The sequence below is a fragment of the Colletotrichum chrysophilum genome (assembly GCF_026319265.1).
Source record: "Colletotrichum chrysophilum strain AFK26 chromosome Unknown scaffold_106, whole genome shotgun sequence".
In the NCBI taxonomy this organism is placed as follows: domain Eukaryota; kingdom Fungi; phylum Ascomycota; class Sordariomycetes; order Glomerellales; family Glomerellaceae; genus Colletotrichum; species Colletotrichum chrysophilum.
The window spans coordinates 37,241-56,354 of NW_026517393.1; the positions used below are offsets into that span (position 1 = coordinate 37,241).

Consider the following 19,114-nt stretch of genomic DNA (forward strand, 5'->3'; position numbering starts at 1 on the left):
GATAAGGGAATTGCAGCCTCAGTGGGTCCCCGCGGGCGCCCTTGTCCAATATCGTGCCTGATTTCAACCCGAAGTGGAGGTGGCAGACGCAACAAGAGTTGCAGATTGTGTGGTTGTTCCCCGCTGCGGAGTCGCTCCGCTTTGAATTCCTAGCCGGACCCGGCCCAATGAAACATTTTTTGCTGGTTTTGAGCTTCCTTAATTCATGGATGATGTCTTTGAAGGCGTCTCGGAGCTGTTGATCCATTGATTGTGATTGACCGACTTCGGAATTGGGTGTCCGAGTGGAGACCGACCGGGTAAGGATTTTTTCTGCGTTTTCTTTCAACTCCCTTTGAACTTCTCGCACATGCGTATTTAAATGCAAAGCTCGTCCCCTATTTCTGGATTGTTTCGCGCTGGGTTATTGTTGGAATGAGTAGACTGTTTTCTTGGCAAAATCCTGAATTCTCCCTTGTCAGCGATTCTCTTTCATCCTGTCTTTAGTTCAACCCAGGTTGGCAAATACATCGCGTTCAACTCCGTGTTCTCTTTTCTATGTCACAGGAAGCGCTATATCGAACAGGTCTCCAAGATGTCGTCGATAAATACGCTGTCAGAAGTACCCACGCGAGTGGATGAGCTGCCGCCAGACTTGCTCGCGATGAGGACTTCCAACGCCGAGAAGGGCGTGAACATCCTCGCGCAGACTCCCAGCCGGCCCTTCTCCTATCGTGAGGATGAGACGGTTTACGCCAAGTTCACCCCCAAGCGCAAGATCCTGATCACAGCCATTGTGTCCTTTGGTGGTCTAGGGGTCAATCTGGCAGCCCTCCTGGTATTATCGGCCCTGCCTGAGGTGGCAGCGGCTTTCAACACCACGGGAACCATTATCAACTACTCCAACGCGCTATTCCTATTGATCATGGGCATCGGTGTCCTCTTCTGGGGCCCGATTAGTCAGGTGTATGGCAGAAAATGGGTAAGCACAATCATCACTGTACCTCGAACATCATGTACAATAGTAGTCTTCACAATAGGCTTTTTGGCAACTCTCGCTGTTGCGCAATTTCTCCATCGTTCCGTTGAACTAAATGTCTCAGGTTTTTGTCATCTCGACAGTGTTGTTCTGCACATTCTCTCTGGCGACTGCGAAGGCCCCCAACCTCGCAGCTTTCTTTATCTTCCGATGCATCACCGCGTTCGGAGGCACTTGCTTCCTGGTCGTGGGCTCAAGCTGCTTAAGCGATGTGTACCGACCGACTGAACGCGGTACGGCGTTGGGCTGGTTCTTGGGTGGCACTTTGATTGGACCTGCCTTTGGTCCCTTCCTTGGAGGCGTCATCGTGACTTACTCTACGTGGGAATCGCTCTTCTGGTTCCAAGGTGCTGTAGGAGGAGTAGCAATGATCCTGGCCGTTGCTTTCTTGCCGGAAACAAGTCATGGCAAGTGGTCCGAAGAGCTGGAGGGGCTCACCTTCAAGGAGAAGGTTGGACAGGTCTGGGAATGGACCAACCCATTCCGTGTCATTTCCCTCTTCCGTCATCCGAGGATTCTTCTTGTGGTAAGTCTTCCAAAAGCCTCCTGTCATTAAGAGACATCGTAGGTTTTCGCGCCAAAGCTGGACCGCTGCAAGCTGCAAGCCTCAACTCAAAACGCATGACGCGTTTTGATCAACGCGGTAAGACACATTCTGTTCGTTCACCCCCAGCTAACTACACAACCAGGGCATCGCCGCATCATCGATTTTGTGGAACATGCAAGTTCTCTTGACGCCCGTTCGTTACGTGATCAACCCGCGATTCAACCTCACTTCCCCGCTGCAATCCGGATTCTTCTTCCTGGCTCCGGGAGCGGGATATCTCGTAGGCACCTTCGTCGGCGGCCCCTACGCGGACTACACCGTCAAGAAGTGGATCAAGAAGCGTGGTAGGCGGGTGCCGGAGGACCGACTCCGAAGTGCTTTTGTTGCCATGGGGTTGGTAATTCCAGGAAGTGCGATCATCTACGGATGGGCTATCGATCAACAAAAGGGAGGCATCCCCCTCCCCATTATCTGCATGTTTGTGCAGGGTGTTGCTCAGATGGTCTGCTTTCCTTGCCTAAACAGTTATTGCCTAGATGTCTTCCGAGACCGGGCATCCGAAGTCATGGGTATGTTTTCCAACTCACCGACTTAACTCGTCTCTCTGTATCATGAAGATGGCATTTCTGACGTGAAACCCACAGCGAGCAACTACTTCATTAGGTACCTATTCGCCGCTATTGCGACAGCAGTATGCCTTCCGGGAGTCCAGGGCATTGGTGTCGGTTGGTTTTCGACAGTGAGTGCTCTATTCGTCATGGTGTCCTCTGCTGCTGTGATCTGCATCGTAATCTTTGGCTCGAAGACGAAGAAGACGGCGGAAGAAAAAGTTGAGAGCGCTTAAGGAACCGGCCAGGCTGGTTATAGAAGGGTCTCGGGATGTTCTGGTACTTGGGAAAATTGCGTAGCATTTTTTTTAGATATACTTAATAGCCTTCGAATTCATGATCATCTATGGTCGATTAGCTTCCTCGAACATTTGACTGCCCTATCTTGGCGCCGTTCAAACATCAGAATCTTCGCATCGAACTCGATCTCTCGTTGGTGGTGGCTTGAACGGTCTTGATCCGTTTGAGAGCGGGATCCAGCGGGATGGCGGAACGGCGGCTTCCTTGCCGCCACGTTGTACCCATGCGCAGCCAACATTTCAATTGCATTTCAACTGCGTTTTTACCGATCTCCGCATGATCTGCGAGAAGAATTCTCTCAATCATGTAAACTTGATTGGCTCGGGGATCAGCTCCGAAGACTTGACAACCTAGATCGCTCCATGAACGCCCTAATTATGGGGGAGATTTTACAGCACTAGGCATTATGGAGATGCCCGTGTCAAGCTAAGGGCGCAGGCCGAAGTGGACCATCGGCGCCGAGACCAATGATTTTGCCTTTTCAGGGATGGCATTGACAACAAGGCGCAACAACAAAGGCGAGACCTGCCATGTGCTCGGAAAAAGGGCAGCCAGCAAACGCGCCTTGCCGGATTTTTTAGAGTTAATGCGACGTGTCTCGCGGTTTCCAGAAACATCGATCGACAAAAGATCCAGTTCTTGCAACGATGAAAGCGGTTACGCGATGCTCAAAATCTGTACAAAAGGCCCAGCTGCTCGGGTCTCCGATTTGTAGGAAAGTTAATCCGGGCTATCCGTACAGGTCACTCTTTGTGTTTCATCATCATCCCTTCACCGTCGCTCGGGATCGTCAAGTCAGCCGCCTCCTCAAGCGCCCGATCTCGTTCTCGTCGGCCACTCCCGCAGCCATGGCGAAGTCAGTAGAGATCCGATCGGACGGTCGTCCTAACATCGACATCCGGCCAGCCACACTCGATGATGCCAAGACAATCGCGGAGCTTGGTGCGCATGTCTTCTCCGTCACCTTTGGCCACTCAGTAGAGCCGCACGAGCTGCAAGCGTTTCTGGACGAGTCATACAGCATTGAAGCAGTCACAAAGGACTTGAAAGATGCCAACAAAGACACCATTCTCGCAACGGACGCTGCCGGCGACATCTTGGGCTTCGCCATGTTGACCCGCGGCTCGACGGAGCCATGTGTCGCGGACCTCGAGGGCATTGTCGAGCTGCAGCGGATCTACTTGTACCCCAAGGCCCACGGCACTGGCACCGGCAAGGCACTTGCAGACAAGTTAGAAGACATGGCTAGGAAGCAGGGCTTCAAGAACATCTGGCTTGGCGTATGGGAAGAGAACTTCCGAGCAAGGAAGGCGTATGAGAAATGGGGATACAAGGCCGTCGGCACTCACGACTTTGTTGTCGGCTCTGTGGTTCAGACGGATGATATCCTGGTAAAGGAACTATAGATATGGTGATTACAAAAGGGTCAGGGTTGGGTTTACGGAGTTTTGCTCTTCTTGGGTGTCCAAGAGATAGATTCACAACGATAGACGCAGAACAGGTGCGCTAAAGAGGGTAGTAGAAAGAGGAAATAGAGTAGACATGCTACGAACTAGACGTGCATCAACAGTGATTGTGCACACATGAAAAAACGAAAATTGGATCATTTCGAACGCCCGATTCTATTTTAAGACGGTTTCACAACTTCATGTGGCATTTCGCAGTATCACCGATTCTTGTTCATTTAACCCACCTAAGCATTGTCTTGTATGTTCGACAGCTTCACTACAAACCAAGACTCATGAAGGACTAGTTGCAGAGTATGCCATAATGTTGTACATCATTCTTGATTCAAAGACAGCCTCAGTCGCTCTCACAAAATTGCATGTGATGCTGCTCGAGTTAGCAAATAAAAGCTGGGTCTTCTTAGGAAGCATACATTGAGCCATATTACCTGTCTCGACGGACAACAACATGTTCAAGGTGACACGCCTTGTGTTTATATTGGATGAAACTTTTAGGTTGCGAGGGAAGGCTATCAACAGCATTCGCATGATCACCTGAGCAGCACTCCACATCTAGTAGTTACACGCACCACATTTCCCAAGTCGACGGTTGCGGTAATGTTTTACGGTCCTGTTTCCACCCTTGATTAACTCTTGGCCATCGACCAAGGTCCCTGCGCCCTGCACCTCACAAAGCCACGCCCTGCACATGACAGCCGTGGATAACTTCAGTGCAATAGTGTAGTGATTACTGATCATCTCTACCATACCCAACATTGACACGGGATATTCTTCGTCAAATAAAGGCGGACTGATGCCCAATTTTGAGCTGCAAATACAATTAGAACTCTTAGTTGTTATTGCAGTTACCACAAAGAATAATTTCATCTGCACAAATTCAATATGGACGAAGTTACGCGAGAAGTTCGATACCGTATTTTCGAGTATTACCTCGCGAACTGCCGTCCGCCAACGACGCAAGATATTGCCGAATCAATCGGCATCAGCGAGGAACAAGCGCGCATTTCATTTCAACAGCTTGATGCCGCCCACCATGTAGTTTTGCATAAGCCTGGAGTTCATACCCCGACACCAATTTGCATGGCACATCCGTTCTCTCACCTGTAAAGTGTCCAAGACGATATTGTAACGAACGCTGCTGACAGTATTGTGAATAGTCCCACGCCCTATGTTGTGGTAAGTTGCATCTTTACGTTAATGTCGAATCACTTTTGATCGCAAGATTAGGCTCAAGACGCCCGGTCGTGGTGGACGAACTGCGCCTGGTGCGGCTTCGGCTTGGCTGCGATGCTGCTGGGTCCTCATGGCTCCTCCTCATCCTCCGTCAGCTTGTCCTCCAAATCCGGCACGGTCGATGGAGTGATGAACTTCATAGTCACAAATGATGGCATTAAACTTCATGGGAACGAAGTGGATACCGAAAAATGCGTGGTTCACTTCTCCGCACCTCTCAAGACGTGGTGGACCGACGTGAGATTCGCTTGCGGCACGATTCACGTTTTCGGCAGCCAGACACAAGCGGCGGAGTGGGTGAGTACAACGAAGGCCTTCAATGAAATTAAAAGTTTCACTAATTTATCTCAAGTGTGAACGATACGGATTCAGATATGGAGAGGTGATGAACTTGGATACGATGTGGAAGCTTTCAAAGGTACGATTGAACCTAACCATTATGTACTACCAACTTATTTCTTCGGTGACTTACAGATCTCTAGGCTTGGTATGAGAACAAAGCATCTCATGATTACGACAGACTGGATGCTCAAGAGGTTACCGATCTCTTCCGAGAATTGGGGTTGGTATCCGAATTTTGGTCCCGATAAAATGGCGGGCGCTGCGCCTCACATTGAACAAGGGCCTTCCAAGGCCGGACATAGAAAGCGGAGGCTTCGTGAAAGCGGAATCAAATATTACTTCATAGCTTGTGGTATTCGTTGACTTGCATGTTGGTCGGTCATGTTGGCTTCCTCCTGTTGCTGGCGGTCCGGCCCAACCAACACGAGGCGGAGTCGTTGCTCCTTACGCGCCAACCGTTCGCCCTCAGCCCCCGACCATTATGCGACCGGCCCGCAAGTCTCCAACAGCTATCGTATTGTTGGTGCAATCATGTTGAAATGGATGGATCGCAGCGTCTGCAGCCTAAGCTCATTCGACGATCCCCTGCAGTGATAATGCAGCCCAGCAGCACCTGCTTGAGCCACGGACTTGGGCTCCTAGGCAGACAGCCAGGCATACTACACGCTCATATATTAGGCACCATTATCCATCGACTTTTCAAAACTTTCCTGCGAGTTCTTGTCACGGTTCATCTCAGTCGAAGCGCTCGCAACCTTCGGGGCTGCTGAAAATCAAAATGGCAGCTATCCTTGATGTCGCGAATCTGGAGGAAAGATGGGCAATTTGTAAAGTCGAGGACGACCGGAAATCTGCCTTGATCGGCGTGAGTCTGAACAAATTGATGCAATCATTTGGGTGGATGCTGATTTACTTGGCGCAGGACTTGTTCAATCACGTTGAGACGCTCACTCGCAAACTCGCTGAAGCTGAGCAGAGCCTGGAAGAGAAGAACATTTACATCAAGTCTGTGAAACAGAGTGGCGCTGAAATGAAGCTACAGATTAATCAGCTTCAGTCCGAGAAGGTATGCTATGACTTTCGTCGCCGGTTTGAACTACACGATTGACGATGCTAGGATAAATACTCCTTTTCTTTTGTGGTCATCGACGGCGATTGTATGCCGGTAAGTGTTTTACCCTCGCACCATCTTTTCACCCCATAGTCAAGCTGAACAATTTTAGTTCACCGATGAACTCATTACTCAAGGATTTGAGGGTGGCAAGAAAGCAGCAGGAATGCTGCGTCAAACCATCTTGGACCAGTTGCCTGAGTTGGACCCTGACATGCCACACCATTCTCAAGTGATGATCCGAGTATACGCCAACCTCAAGGGTCTTGCCAAAGTTTACCATGATACCCAGATTTTGAAAAATGTGGAAACCCTGAACGACTTCGTGAGAGGCTTCAATAGGGGATCATATCTCTGTGATTTTGTTGATGCTGGTAACGGCAAAGAATGCGCGGATGAGAAGGTTAAAGGTACCTCAAAAGCAGCTCCAAAAAGCCGCAGGATGTACCACGCTGACATCTTTTGGAAAACTTTGAGCTCGGTCTCAACGACGTGCATTGTCGCCGTGTCTTGTTAGGCGGATCGGGCGACAATGGGTACGCTCGTTTACTTGAGCGACATCTTGCCGACAGCCCGAAGCGAAGCAAAATCCTACTGATAGAGGGACCCCCGTTCGAGAGGGAGCTGGCAGATCTTCGGGGCAGCTTCCAAGTCCTGTCCCTTCCCAGCGTATTCAGGGCGCAGAAGCTCCCAAGCGTTAAACGACGGGTATCGTCTCAACTCACCCCTCCGACGACACCGTCCACGGGCTATGCAGCCGCTGCTTCGAAAGCTTCCGCTCCATCAGCCTCGGCAACCACTCGGATTGACTCGTCGTCCACGACGACTCCAGCACAAACGATGAGTGTGGTGCTTCGCAACAAGGCGGGCGAGCGTGTTGACTCTCCCCTGAGTTGTATGCCGCAGGACGTGATTTTGATGAAAAATCGGAAAATGTGCAACAATTTCCATCTTCTTGGGGACTGCCACTTCTTGAGAAACCTCGGGTCGTGTCAGCATAAGCATGGCCCAAAGTTAGATGGTAAAGATCTCCAGGCTCTTCGTGCAGTGGCTCGCCACTCGCCCTGTCTGGCCGGCTTGGATTGCGGCGATCCAAGTTGTATTCACGGCCACCGATGTCCGCGAAGTAGCTGTAGTGTGTCTGGGTGCAAATTTCCATCGAAGATGCACAACACTGACACAGTTGTTGTTTATCGTGTGGTTTGAGAAATCCTGGAGATCAGTTGGGCAGCTGCTTCATTTTGTTTGGCATCTTCATTTATTTCTAGAGCTTGTTTCCAATTCGGACATTTTGTCTCCAATGCATATCGTATTCTCCCCCCACTTGGATGCCTAAAGCTCGAACCCGTGCCAACTGAAAGAAGAAGGTGTCGATAATAACATTTGCTACGCCTTACTCGCTTCGGCCGAACCATGTCCAACTGGTGCTGCGCCGTCGAGATCAACAGGGGTTCGGACCCTCCCGTGCGCCATTTCAGGCCAAGCGCCCAATCACTGAGGGCTTCCATGTCTGATCTGGTGATGATACAGAATGATTCATACCGGACCCAGTCATCTTCGGTGCGATCTCCTGGATCTCGCCGGGGCATCCCCGCTACCATGACCTGTCTGTGCGAGATGAAGCTTTTTTAAAAGATGCACCATGCTCTGTTTCACCTGCGATCTCGGTGGTTATTCAGAGAACAGTTGAATCCATAGCGAGCCAATATGACGACCCGAGATTTGCAAAGTGCAGCTGGGCGCTGTCGGCTTCAAGCGACTCGCAGGATATTTCCCAAGACGCCTGCGCCGGAACCCACCGTATCGAAGCTTTCAATCATCGACGCGACAGTCGCACGATTCACGCCTACCGCTGCGATATGGCTTTACGATAAGAATGATATTGTGGAATTGCCATACCCGAGCCTATTCGAAATACTTGGATCAGCCCTCAGCGAAACTCTGGACGGTTTCCCTCATTTTGCAGGGCAAATCCAATGGGCGACCCAGGACATGGTGAAGAACGATGCAGTTCAGCGTCATCTTGGCCGCCCAGTCGTATCCCATGGATCTCCAGAAGACCCTGGGGTTGAGCTCATAGTTGCAGAGTACGATACCAATTTGGACCAAGTCGTTCCGAGCAGAAACGAGAGAGAAACAAGTCTGAAAGAGTGGAACGCGAGCGACTTTCAGCAAAGCGACTTCCTACCGAACACCAAAATCGCGCTATCATCCCTCAATGCGATCGAAGGATTGCCCAGCATGGCTATTAAGCTCACGGCATTCAGATGCGGAGGCATAGGGATCAGCGCAATGATTGCACACCCACTCGCAGATGCCGCTTGCCTAATGACCTTCATGAACTCCTGGGCTGCGCGATCAAGGGCTTTGCTGCATCCAGAGTCTATATCCGGGAGCTCAAAAATTGTCAAGCCAGTTTTTGAACCTTCTCTGCTTGATCAAGTTGCACAACTAAGCCATGGAGGAGCACCCGACAATGCCAAGATCCAGAAGGCTCGATCACTACCAATGCACCGGTTCGACTGGTGGGCGGAAGGTGCACCCGGTTTCCCTTCAGGTACGAAGCCTGCCACTCAAGCTACAATGCCATCTGCTGAAGAGATGGGAAACACACAACTCAGCTCGTCGTCCTTTCCGCCATGGCCAACATGGGACATGGCTGCGCCAGTTGATCATTACCAGATCCGTTTCTCGTCCAGCGAGCTAGCGAGGATGAAAGAAGCTGCGCAAGCAAGTCTTCCTGCCGATATGACGCCTTGTCGCATATCTCGACTTGATGCTGCATTGGCACATGTGTGGACTCTCATCAACCGTGCAAGAAATCTCCAGGATACACAGAACAACGTTTATCTCGACATCACCCTGGGACTTCGCCCAAGAGTGAGCCCGCCCTTGCCCGAGACTTTTGTCGGGTCTCCTCTCCTTCTCGGATATGTCGAGAAGACTGGAGTTGAGGCGTCTACAACGGAATTGGGGCCTGTCGCGGCTGCGATCAGAGGAATGATGGACATGTTCACCCCAGATGCGGTCGCAGCTTATATCCATGATGCCGCTCATGAAGTTAGTCCACAAAGACTGTGGCAAGCCTTCTTGGGCAAACACCATACGCTTGTTACGTCTTGGGTGAGGGCACAAGCCTATGAGCTTGATTTCTTTGGAACACAGCAGGTGGCCAGGTACGTCCAGGGAGTCATGCCCAAGATCGATGGTCTTGTCCAAGTCATGGATGTTGCGGATACTGGCGACTTCGATGTCAGCATATGCATTCAACGGGAGGCCATGGAACGGCTCTTGAGTGATCCTCTACTACGGAAGTATGAGTCTTAGAAGTCGCGATGATTTTTGCGAAGTCTATGGCACAACTAGAGCCAACCTAACGGACAATTCAATTCTTAGATTAAGACTTACACTTCATATAGAATCATTATCTGGAAATTTCATGAAGTCGCATTCCTTCGGCCATGGATGCCATTATCGTCTGCTCAAGTAGATACAAGAAGTTCAAATATGTACATGTAGACCTTGACCATCATTCTCCGAGTCGTTCAGGTCCAGTCTTGGCAATAGTGATTACGATGATAATTATGGTTCCTTCACTTCTGATTTGCCTCAGTCATCCACTGGCCGATTTGCGCTTAGGCGTAGACGTAGCAAAGTGGCGATCCGCCAATCGTGTTCATCAGCTCGCTGATGGTGCGGTTCTCTGCCAAGACTCCAAGGTAGAGAACATCTTCCACGGTTGTGTTCCGACTCGCGGGTCTGTTGTTGATCGTAATTGTGCCAGCAACCTCAAAAGCGTTCCATAGGTGCAGAGCTTGCCACAGCCAGTACACACGGTCGACCATCGCATGGTGAAGGAAGAACGAAGGGTCAACGGGTGACGAGTACAGATCGCTCGCCTCTCCATTGACGGAAAAGTGGCCTGCGGCGTGCATGCCGAGAAAGCCGTCTGCAAACCGTCCCTGGAGTTCGTTTTGGAAAAGCTCGATGTTGCGGGAAGCAGCTCCGATAGTGATGTTGGCCATGTTCTCGTTCGTCATCCAGTTCGTCATGGTATAGGAACTGAGGTCACGCTTCAGGCATCGAGGGTTGTGGCCGAGTCTGCCTGCGGGACTGGCCTCCATGCCATCCATACCAGGGTTCACAGGTCCAAGGTTGACTGTCATGCTGTGCAGATATTAGCTTGCCTCCATTACGCGATTGGAGTAGAGAGATACTTACTTGACGAAGGGACCACTCTCTACGCAGCCACCGCCCTTACCGGAAGGCAACCAGATGGCGCCGGCACCGCTGAGACTGCCATTATGCTGCACGAAGGCACCGTCGCCACTGAGACTCGTGTCGCTACCATCGAAGATTGGAGACTTGGTCAAATCATCTTGGTACTTGAGCCAGTTCCAGTACTATTTTTGTTGATTAGAAGTGTTCAGGCTTGAAAGAGAGAAATCAAAGATGTCCAATCAAGATAGTCCACTTACAGGTTGAGAGCCCTGGTAGCCACACTCGTTTCTCAGAGCCTCCTCATAAGCCCAGGTGAAATACCGATGCCACGTCAGGAAGTTTCCCTACATCATTGCGTTAGACTGGATCGCACCGAAAGGTGGATGTCTTGCTTACGGTGCCGTGGATGGTGGTAGTCTGGTTGATATGCACAGCAACAAAGTCATCATAACGGTTACGGGCGCCCGGGGCAAACTCCGGGTCTGACTTCGAGGGCGACGTCAACATGCACTGGACAGCACTGATGTACGCTTTCTTCTCCTTCTCAGAGAATGCCTCCCTTCACGCGCATATTAGCAACCGAGGACCTACGCGCGATCTGCATGAAACTGTGGGGGAAGTACGAACCAATCCCGGCGATAGCGTGCGTTGAAAATGTTGCAGCTGCTGCGCTTGTTCATCATTCCTGGGTTGGCTGCCTTGAGGGCGTCCATCGCCCGGATCTGCAGGCCAGAAAGAACATCGCGCGTCTCGATGGGAGAAGCAAGAGCCGGTGCGCTCAGCAGCCCAACAGCCGCAGCCACGATGTTGATGGAACGCATTGCTTGACGGTATTCGTTTTTTGGGAAGACGAACGGAGTGCAGGGTCGCCGCGTGCGAACAGGACAAGGGAATTAGGGAGAAGGAGGAGATGTGGTCCTGTGTTCCGTATGGCGAAGACACCTGATTCTCTGCAAAGACGAACACGCGCAGAAAATGCGTGGGAAGTGGGAGCGGAGTTGACGGTCCGGAACTTGTGTTCAGAGATCAAGAGGAAGGCGTTCCGCCGTGCAGTCACAGAACCTCGCTAGCTATATAGACGGATGCCTGTCAGACGTTGAGAATAGATTAAAATCCGTTGGCTAGCGCCTCCGACCTTTGGCTGCAGGGCTCCGGATCCGCGCGACGGACGTCCTAGCCGCACTGGGCGGCATGGCATGTCTGGAAGGCTGCCACCCCTGGCGCGGGATGCCGCTGTTGGGGGGCGAAAAATTGATGTGAGGGTTGTCAGTCGAACAGTTTTATGCGGCGGACAATGGAAGAAAATTCGACAGCCCAGATCCTGATCCGGGGCCCACGGAGCCGGGATGCTGGATGTAACCCTCTTCGGTCAAGATGGGTGGATGAGATGCAGGGGAGATGGGGAGATGCGACTCCGCCGTTGCCACAGGCCGAGGCGAATCACCAGAACGGTATTTGCCATCGGCAAGAACGGCGAGTCGAAAACGACAGTAACACTCGGCTTCCGGCTCAGCTATGAGGTACGGTCATATTCGTTCTGATATCGACCATTTTTCGGTCTATGGGACCTCCCGCAACGCACCGACTCGCGTGCCCCATGAGCTTAACTCAAACACTCAAACTCAAAAGTAACAAAGGTGTTCATCCCATGATCCCAACCTTGACTTCAGTCGCGACATTGGAGACAGTGTCCAACTCATGGGCCACGGCCCGTCTCCACCAAGTCAGCACTCACCTTCGGGGATAACCAACCGTAGCAACCGATCCAGGACAGATCATTCTCTGGTCTGTTGTGACTTCCAACCCGTCCCGCTAGCCAGGTTTTGGCATGCATTCCATAGCATCCGAGAGGCAGGCAATCCACTTCTCGTTGCAGATTGCTTCCGATAGGCCACCACGCCTGTTGGTCTTCGAGAGACGGGCGATTCCGTCGCGATAGTTGCTTTTTATCGTAGGACCGCCGTGGTCTTTAGCGGAGAAATTCTGCTGAAGAGCCCTCCTACACCCACGCAAGTCCACTTTTTCAATTAAGTGACAAGGGCATTGGTCCGAAGTTGCCTGATGGGTAGTCCTCAAATGGCACACGAAGGATCGATATTTCCAGGGCGTGCGGCCGCCATTGAAAGCGCTGTTGGAGATTGAACATTCCTCTGTCTTCAATTCTGAAGACCATTTCCATATCTCAGGTGATCCGAGAAGTCGGGTTCGATAGCTCATTATTCTCTTGACAGATGCTGCGCCGTGCGGCAGTACTTCAGACGGTACTGCAAGAGGGCGGCGCCGTGATGTGGGAGACACCACCCTTGTTGCCCCCCATGGAGCCTCCTTTCCATTTCGACCACTCAGATATCTAATTGGCGATCCTGCAAAGCAAGCACAATCATCACACACTCCACTCCATGCAAGGAACACTCCGGCCCAGGAATTTTCAGACCAGATTCCAACGGCTTTGCCATTCTGATAAGATGGATCTGTTTCCATGCTTCTCCTTGGAACACAGTCTAGAAGTAGCAAGTAGCACGAGACGTTCCCTCGGCTCCGCTGGGCTAGAACAGGAAGCTCTCCAGTGACTGCCGAAGCGACCGTCACCCAGTAACGACTTCTTAATTATTCCGTTTCGTGCTGTCCCTATTCCCGCCCCATGTGCCCTGCATGCTGTAAGAGTGGTGTGGTTCCTGCATTCCCTTGATGAAATCTGAAATCTCTTCGGAGCCGAATAGCTCAGAAGTCATTCATGCTTAAAAGATTGCACAGATCCCCTCGCTCCTGAAAGTGCCCACTCCTGATCTTCATGGCTCTTTTTTGCTTCCGTTGCCGTCTTCTCCCTTTTACTAACGTGCGCCGCGTCTTTGACGCAGTCGCCTAGCATGTCTTCGACTTCGTCCACCACGGCTGTGGACTCGGCAAGAGCCGCGGAGAGCAACACCGCGATGATCTTGGCCGTGACAGGAACCTTCCATCTGATCGCACTCATCTTTGTCAGTCTACGAACGTACACCCGCGCGGCTATCGTGAAGACGATAGGGCTCGATGATTATATGATGATCATGGCTGCGGTATGGATACCCGGGAGATCTCGCGCCTTGGCGTCGGTGCTGACCCCCTTCAGCTTTGCGCATTGGGTGGAGGCATGGTTATTTTCATCATCCAGGCACAATATGGACTTGGAAAACATAGGGATACAATCAGCAAGCTCGACTATGTTGAATATTCCAAAGTCGGCTTCTTTCAGTCCATCATTTCCGCGATCGCCGCGCTGGCTTTCCTCAAGATTTCGATCGCGCTGTCCCTGCTGCGACTGAGCAAGAATCCCTGGTACTCGCGATCACTGTGGGCACTCATTGGTATCCAGTTACCTATCCTTTTTCGGCATAACACATGCTGATCACTTTCCAGTGTTTGTCGTCCTCTACACGATCATGGCGTGGTTGAGCTTCTTCTTGTACTGCAAGCCACTTGCCGGCTACTGGGATAAGAGCCTCAAGCCCACCACTTATGGCATCACGTTGTTTGTCAACTTTGCCCTCATCAACACAGGTATGCAGCTTGATCCAGCCTGCACTTGCTGCAATCTAACCAGCTATAGCATTCAATATCTTCACTGATGTCTGCTTCGCAACGTTGCCGATCCCCATCATTTGGGTATTGCAGATGAAACTGCGCACCCGAATCTATCTGATCGTCGTCTTGAGTCTCGGCTATTTGTAGGAAACTCTCTTTGTCTGTTGTATGCTACAACGAGCTAACCGATTCAGTGCCGTCATCATGGGAATCATCAAGGCCGTCTACCAGATTGCTCAGCCCGGTAACAAAGACGGAACCTTCTATCAGAGTGTCCAGTTCTGGGGATTGTAAGTGCCGCTGGGATTATCCTACGCTTCGCAGTTGCTGATTAAACTTCCCACAGTCTCCAGCTTAACCTCGGTATCATCGCTGCCTGCGCACCCGCACTCAAGCCTCTCGTGGGCAAGGCCCTTAAGATCTCCTCGAGTCGACGATACAACAGCAACAATCTTTACGAAAACCGATACCCGACCGGGCGTACCGGCAGAACTGGTAATGGCACATCGAACGCTCGAAGGCAAGGATACAGGGAGCAGGGTAGCCAAGGAGCACCTGACTTTGAGCTCGAGGACGGCCCTTTCTCCCCAAGCACGGAGATGTACCGAACAACCATCAAAGGGGGAAATCACCCGGCGGCGGTGGCAGTGTACCAGAACGGGCGCAGCTTTGAGGGGCGATCAGGAAGTGAAGAGTCTATTTTGGTCTCGGATCAGAAGCTCAATGATCATGGTATCATGAGGACTACAGAAGTTTCTATACAGCGATAGTATATTCTGAAATGATATGATTATGGTCATGGTTTTCCGTGTGCTCCGTAACAGGCTCTGTTCCTTTTCAAAGGAAAAGGAAGAAACTACATGTATCTACTCCACCGGCAGAGGCATGCTGCATACGCTCGACTCAATGCTTCGGGGGCGCATAGTCATCCTTCGGCTAGGCGAGATGCCGCGTTACATGCAAGTCATCTAGAATGAGGCACTGGTGGGCAGTTTGAGCTCTACTTCGGCGTATGAAGGCGTTGGAGCCCTCGGAACCATATCGCTCAGTACCCAAAACGCAATAGTAAACCCGTCAAACACCTCCGAACCTGTACGTCATGATCCGACCGATATGGAAGAAAATGGCCTTGGCTTCTTGGGGGATAAGAAAGTCGGCGAGAAAGTCGCCGAAAATGCGGCGAGATTCCGCGCCAAGACCGTTGGTTGGGGCTCATATCCTTCAATACATCATGTAAGCCAGACTCATTTTTCAGCGTTCAGTCAATCCGAGTGACTTCAACCTTTCATATTAGAAAATGCCAATTAATTTGAGTGAAAATGTCTCCGAGAAGAAAGACATAAAGCTGCAATGATCGAAAGGCTCCTAACACCTTATTTTACCGATACTTCTGTCTCTACCAAGGTAGACACAGTCTCAAGTTGATATTCTGAAATTCAACAATCAAATAACTGTTAAAACTGCTCCAGAATCATTCATTTATTCGAGCAATGGCATATCTTGCGAAAAACACTCTGTTTCTCTGGCTGAAGGGATTCTACCCTCGTCGAATTGTGTACTACCTGCTCCTCAAAGGCTTGGCCACTCCTGATGGCATCATGAAAGGCCAGAGCACCTCAATATCATTGAAGATCAACATCATCAACTACAACTCGAAGACCAACCGTCTCGAACCTGCCGATGTCGACGACCCAAAGCCAGCTGGCAAAAGCACCCCGTGCCTGCGAATCTTCGACGCAGACAAGGGGACCACCCAATGGATACACGAGAGTACCGCAATCCCGGAATACCTGGAAGACGCCTATCCCAATTTACTTCCTCTTCAGAGCCGCGATATCGTGGACCGAGCCATATTAGGCGACATCATGGCTGGCATCAACGCTACGCAAGACGATTTCAGCTACTATTTGCTCCACGCGTCGCCTGTCGCGTGCAAGTATATGGGGCTTGATGCAGCAGATAGAAGCCTCAAAGCAGCACTCAACGCCAAGGCTCAGATGCACAAATGCCTGCTAAAGGTGCAGGCATGGGCTTCGGAATCATTGGAGAAGACCGGGTGGCTGACACCTGGCATCGACAGACCGGGTCTCGCAGATATTTGTCTTGCAGGATGGCTCCGATACATTTGGCTATCGTATGAGTATGATGTTATCGAGGCAGAAGGCAAGGATGCACTGAGTGACTGGTGGGTGCGCTTTCGAAAGCTCCGATGGTGGGCAGAGGTGGAGGAGACTGGAGAGAGTCATCCGGAAAGTCTTCGATTCGGGAAGGAAAGTCGAGAGGTCTAAAACCCATCTCGAGGAAAAGGACTGAACCAGCGACTTTGCCTCAAGTCTCCTTTTCTTTCAAGGTGTTAGTATGCGCACGAAGCGTGTCTTTTTGACTTCGAAATGAAGTAACTGATTCTATAATTCAGAAGTGCCAGCACGTCAAAATTGCATACGGGCCTCTAATAAAAACAAACAATATTGTCGTATATTCAATGTCAAGCACCTTGTATCAATCACGACACGTAGCTAACCCATTGTATCTCCCTGTATACCTAGTACTGCATTTATAGTAGTCGATTCGGCCACGTTCTTGTCTGAAGGGGGCCGTCGACCGTTATTCTGGTGCCGGATTTGAACCCACTTTGATGAAGTTCAAGTTTATAGCCCACCCAGTATAAGGCTTGATAGTAGGAAAACACAGTAAAACCAGTTCTGTTAGTGCTCCATCCAGTAGCATCCCAGAGCTGTACGTTGATAAGAGTCTGATCGTCATCCTTCGTAAGAGGCCTGTTCAAGTTACTAGAATATGGCAAATCACTATCCAGCGGAGGAGAGAGCGGAGCGAGTTGCTGGAATCAATGCTCTTTTTCAGCATTCTGTTGCCTAATCCATGCAGCAAACCGGTCACATCACCCGAGGCGTTCCGGGAGGAAACATCACTTCATGCCACCGTCGTTCAGGATATTGCAGCTGTGCTCAAGACAACAGGTCAGTTTCAAGCATTGGCTGGATCCTCGAGGCCGATAAACTGCACCACAATTTCTTCAACTTCGCATCGCAAACCTGTTTGGGTGGCTTTGTATGGCAAAATGTTGCGCGATGTAGTCAATAGCCCTTTAGGTGGTCACTAAGGCAGACCTGACTAAGCTGAGTAGCGAAATCTCGGATCGTTGTCGTTACCATTTTTGACGTTATTTAATGAAAGCGATTTCCAGGGTAAAAGGCTGCTAGGACGTCAAATCCCACATCCCGTTCAGCGATAAACAGCGCCACCTTTTTAGGCCCGGTGGAATCCGGGTGTTTGCTCCCGGGTTGTGACCCACCCTTCCCGATATCCTTGCTATTCCGGCCCCGCAATCGGAGCCAAAGTGCGGACCTATCCGAATATCAACAGTTTGATATTCCGAGACGCTCATATCTCTGGCTGAAGTTTAAACTTATCGCTTGATGAAAATTTCCATCTCAAGGTGACGCATGTGCGGGAGCAAACCACTTTGTTCAATGCCGACAATATGCAACGCAACAGTGGCTGGTCCTCGGATACCGATGGCGTTATCGAGTAGCCTAATGTCGTTATGAACCCAAATCTGCCAGGGGCAGAATTTTACGTCTGCCATGCCTCCTTTCAGGAAGGTAACAAGCGTTTGTCAGTCCTGAATCAGACTGACTTTCGGGTCATCAACGGCACTTCTTTGGGCACTTAAGACGGCGTGTCCGCCCGCGCCCAGACCGACCCATTTTGGCCCGCAAATCCCGCCGCGCGTTCGAGGTCATGAAAACACCTCACTTAACCATGATTGCATACAAAATACTGTTGGCGCTAGACAAAATGTATCAAGCTACCACATCTGGTTTCCAAAGTTTGGTACGATTTTGGTCATCGACGTAAAGTCTTCGGCCTGATTTGGCTGTTGAGCCAAGCTTATGTATTTCCATACGATTATCTGCACCCTTCTCTTCCCAATCGTGTGATCACTGGCCTACATTCCTTTCACCGTGCATCAATGCAGAAGACAGACTAATCGCGTCTATCTCCTCGAATGATCGCGCATCAGAGAAGTACCTGCCATAGGTCAAGGAGCACTTAATTTTCAACTGGAAGCTCTCGATGGATTGTTGTCCAACAGCAACTGTCTCATTCTGAAGAATTCACATCCAAAAATGCGCCTGGAGTTTGGCTCAAGTCCAGTCATCCCTCATCCGGTTGCAACACAATGTATTTGAGCGAGCCATGTCGTCTTTCACGGTGGTTTGACTGTTTCTAGCAAATGTCGTCATTTGCCTTCGGTGTTACTCCATCGCAAACCTCCAACAGCTCCCCGTCAAATAGTGGGCTCCGCCGCGTGGGGGTGGATAACCCCAGCCAAAGCTGTCCAGTCTGGAGAGCTTTGGAGACACTAGGGATCAGCCGCGGTGGGAACACCGTCCCTGGAGGTCGTTCTCGACGCCTCGGCGGACGCGCCCGGTTCTTCCCTTTCGTGTAGCTGAGTGTCAAACCTGATCTGAATAAGACGTTACAACCGGCCAGTCCCAGCTGATGAGGCGTATGTGGCCAGTCCGTGCCGGTCAGGGTTCGAGGACCCCGATCGCGTGCTTGTTGGTGGTGAGGGTTTTGACGCCAAGAGACCAAGAAGGCAACGTCAAGCCAGCAAAAACATGGATCAGGAATTAAGCCAAGAGACAAGCAATTGTGTGATTTTACCCCATCGTATCGACG

The 19,114-nt window shown here is 50.9% G+C and overlaps 6 protein-coding genes across 6 annotated transcripts; 5 read left to right on the plus strand and 1 right to left on the minus strand.

Moving 5' to 3' along the window:
• Positions 1–574: 574 nt before the first annotated feature.
• On the plus strand, positions 575–2,409 carry COL26b_010176 (uncharacterized protein; the record flags this gene model as incomplete). The annotated part of the gene is made up of 4 exons (XM_053182883.1): positions 575–961; positions 1,083–1,544; positions 1,708–2,134; positions 2,210–2,409. The coding sequence occupies 4 exons, from the start codon at positions 575–577 to the stop codon at positions 2,407–2,409; spliced, it is 1,476 nt and encodes a 491-aa protein (XP_053033152.1).
• A 912-nt stretch (positions 2,410–3,321) lies between these two features.
• COL26b_010177 (uncharacterized protein) lies at positions 3,322–3,879 on the plus strand (the record flags this gene model as incomplete). The annotated part of the gene is made up of 1 exon (XM_053182884.1): positions 3,322–3,879. The coding sequence occupies one exon, from the start codon at positions 3,322–3,324 to the stop codon at positions 3,877–3,879; it is 558 nt and encodes a 185-aa protein (XP_053033153.1).
• A 2,413-nt stretch (positions 3,880–6,292) lies between these two features.
• COL26b_010178 (uncharacterized protein) lies at positions 6,293–7,223 on the plus strand (the record flags this gene model as incomplete). Its single annotated transcript, XM_053182885.1, has 4 exons — positions 6,293–6,580; positions 6,632–6,679; positions 6,738–7,035; positions 7,198–7,223. The coding sequence occupies 4 exons, from the start codon at positions 6,293–6,295 to the stop codon at positions 7,221–7,223; spliced, it is 660 nt and encodes a 219-aa protein (XP_053033154.1).
• Positions 7,224–10,260: 3,037 nt separating this feature from the next.
• COL26b_010179 (uncharacterized protein) lies at positions 10,261–11,667 on the minus strand (the record flags this gene model as incomplete). The annotated part of the gene is made up of 5 exons (XM_053182886.1): positions 10,261–10,792; positions 10,847–11,028; positions 11,104–11,190; positions 11,243–11,405; positions 11,474–11,667. 5 exons carry the CDS (start codon positions 11,665–11,667, stop codon positions 10,261–10,263), a joined length of 1,158 nt encoding a protein of 385 aa, XP_053033155.1.
• Positions 11,668–13,713: 2,046 nt separating this feature from the next.
• COL26b_010180 (uncharacterized protein) lies at positions 13,714–15,177 on the plus strand (the record flags this gene model as incomplete). Its single annotated transcript, XM_053182887.1, has 6 exons — positions 13,714–13,902; positions 13,956–14,190; positions 14,243–14,383; positions 14,433–14,550; positions 14,602–14,697; positions 14,754–15,177. 6 exons carry the CDS (start codon positions 13,714–13,716, stop codon positions 15,175–15,177), a joined length of 1,203 nt encoding a protein of 400 aa, XP_053033156.1.
• A 720-nt stretch (positions 15,178–15,897) lies between these two features.
• COL26b_010181 (uncharacterized protein) lies at positions 15,898–16,695 on the plus strand (the record flags this gene model as incomplete). The annotated part of the gene is made up of 1 exon (XM_053182888.1): positions 15,898–16,695. The coding sequence occupies one exon, from the start codon at positions 15,898–15,900 to the stop codon at positions 16,693–16,695; it is 798 nt and encodes a 265-aa protein (XP_053033157.1).
• Between the last annotated feature and the right edge of the window lie 2,419 nt (positions 16,696–19,114).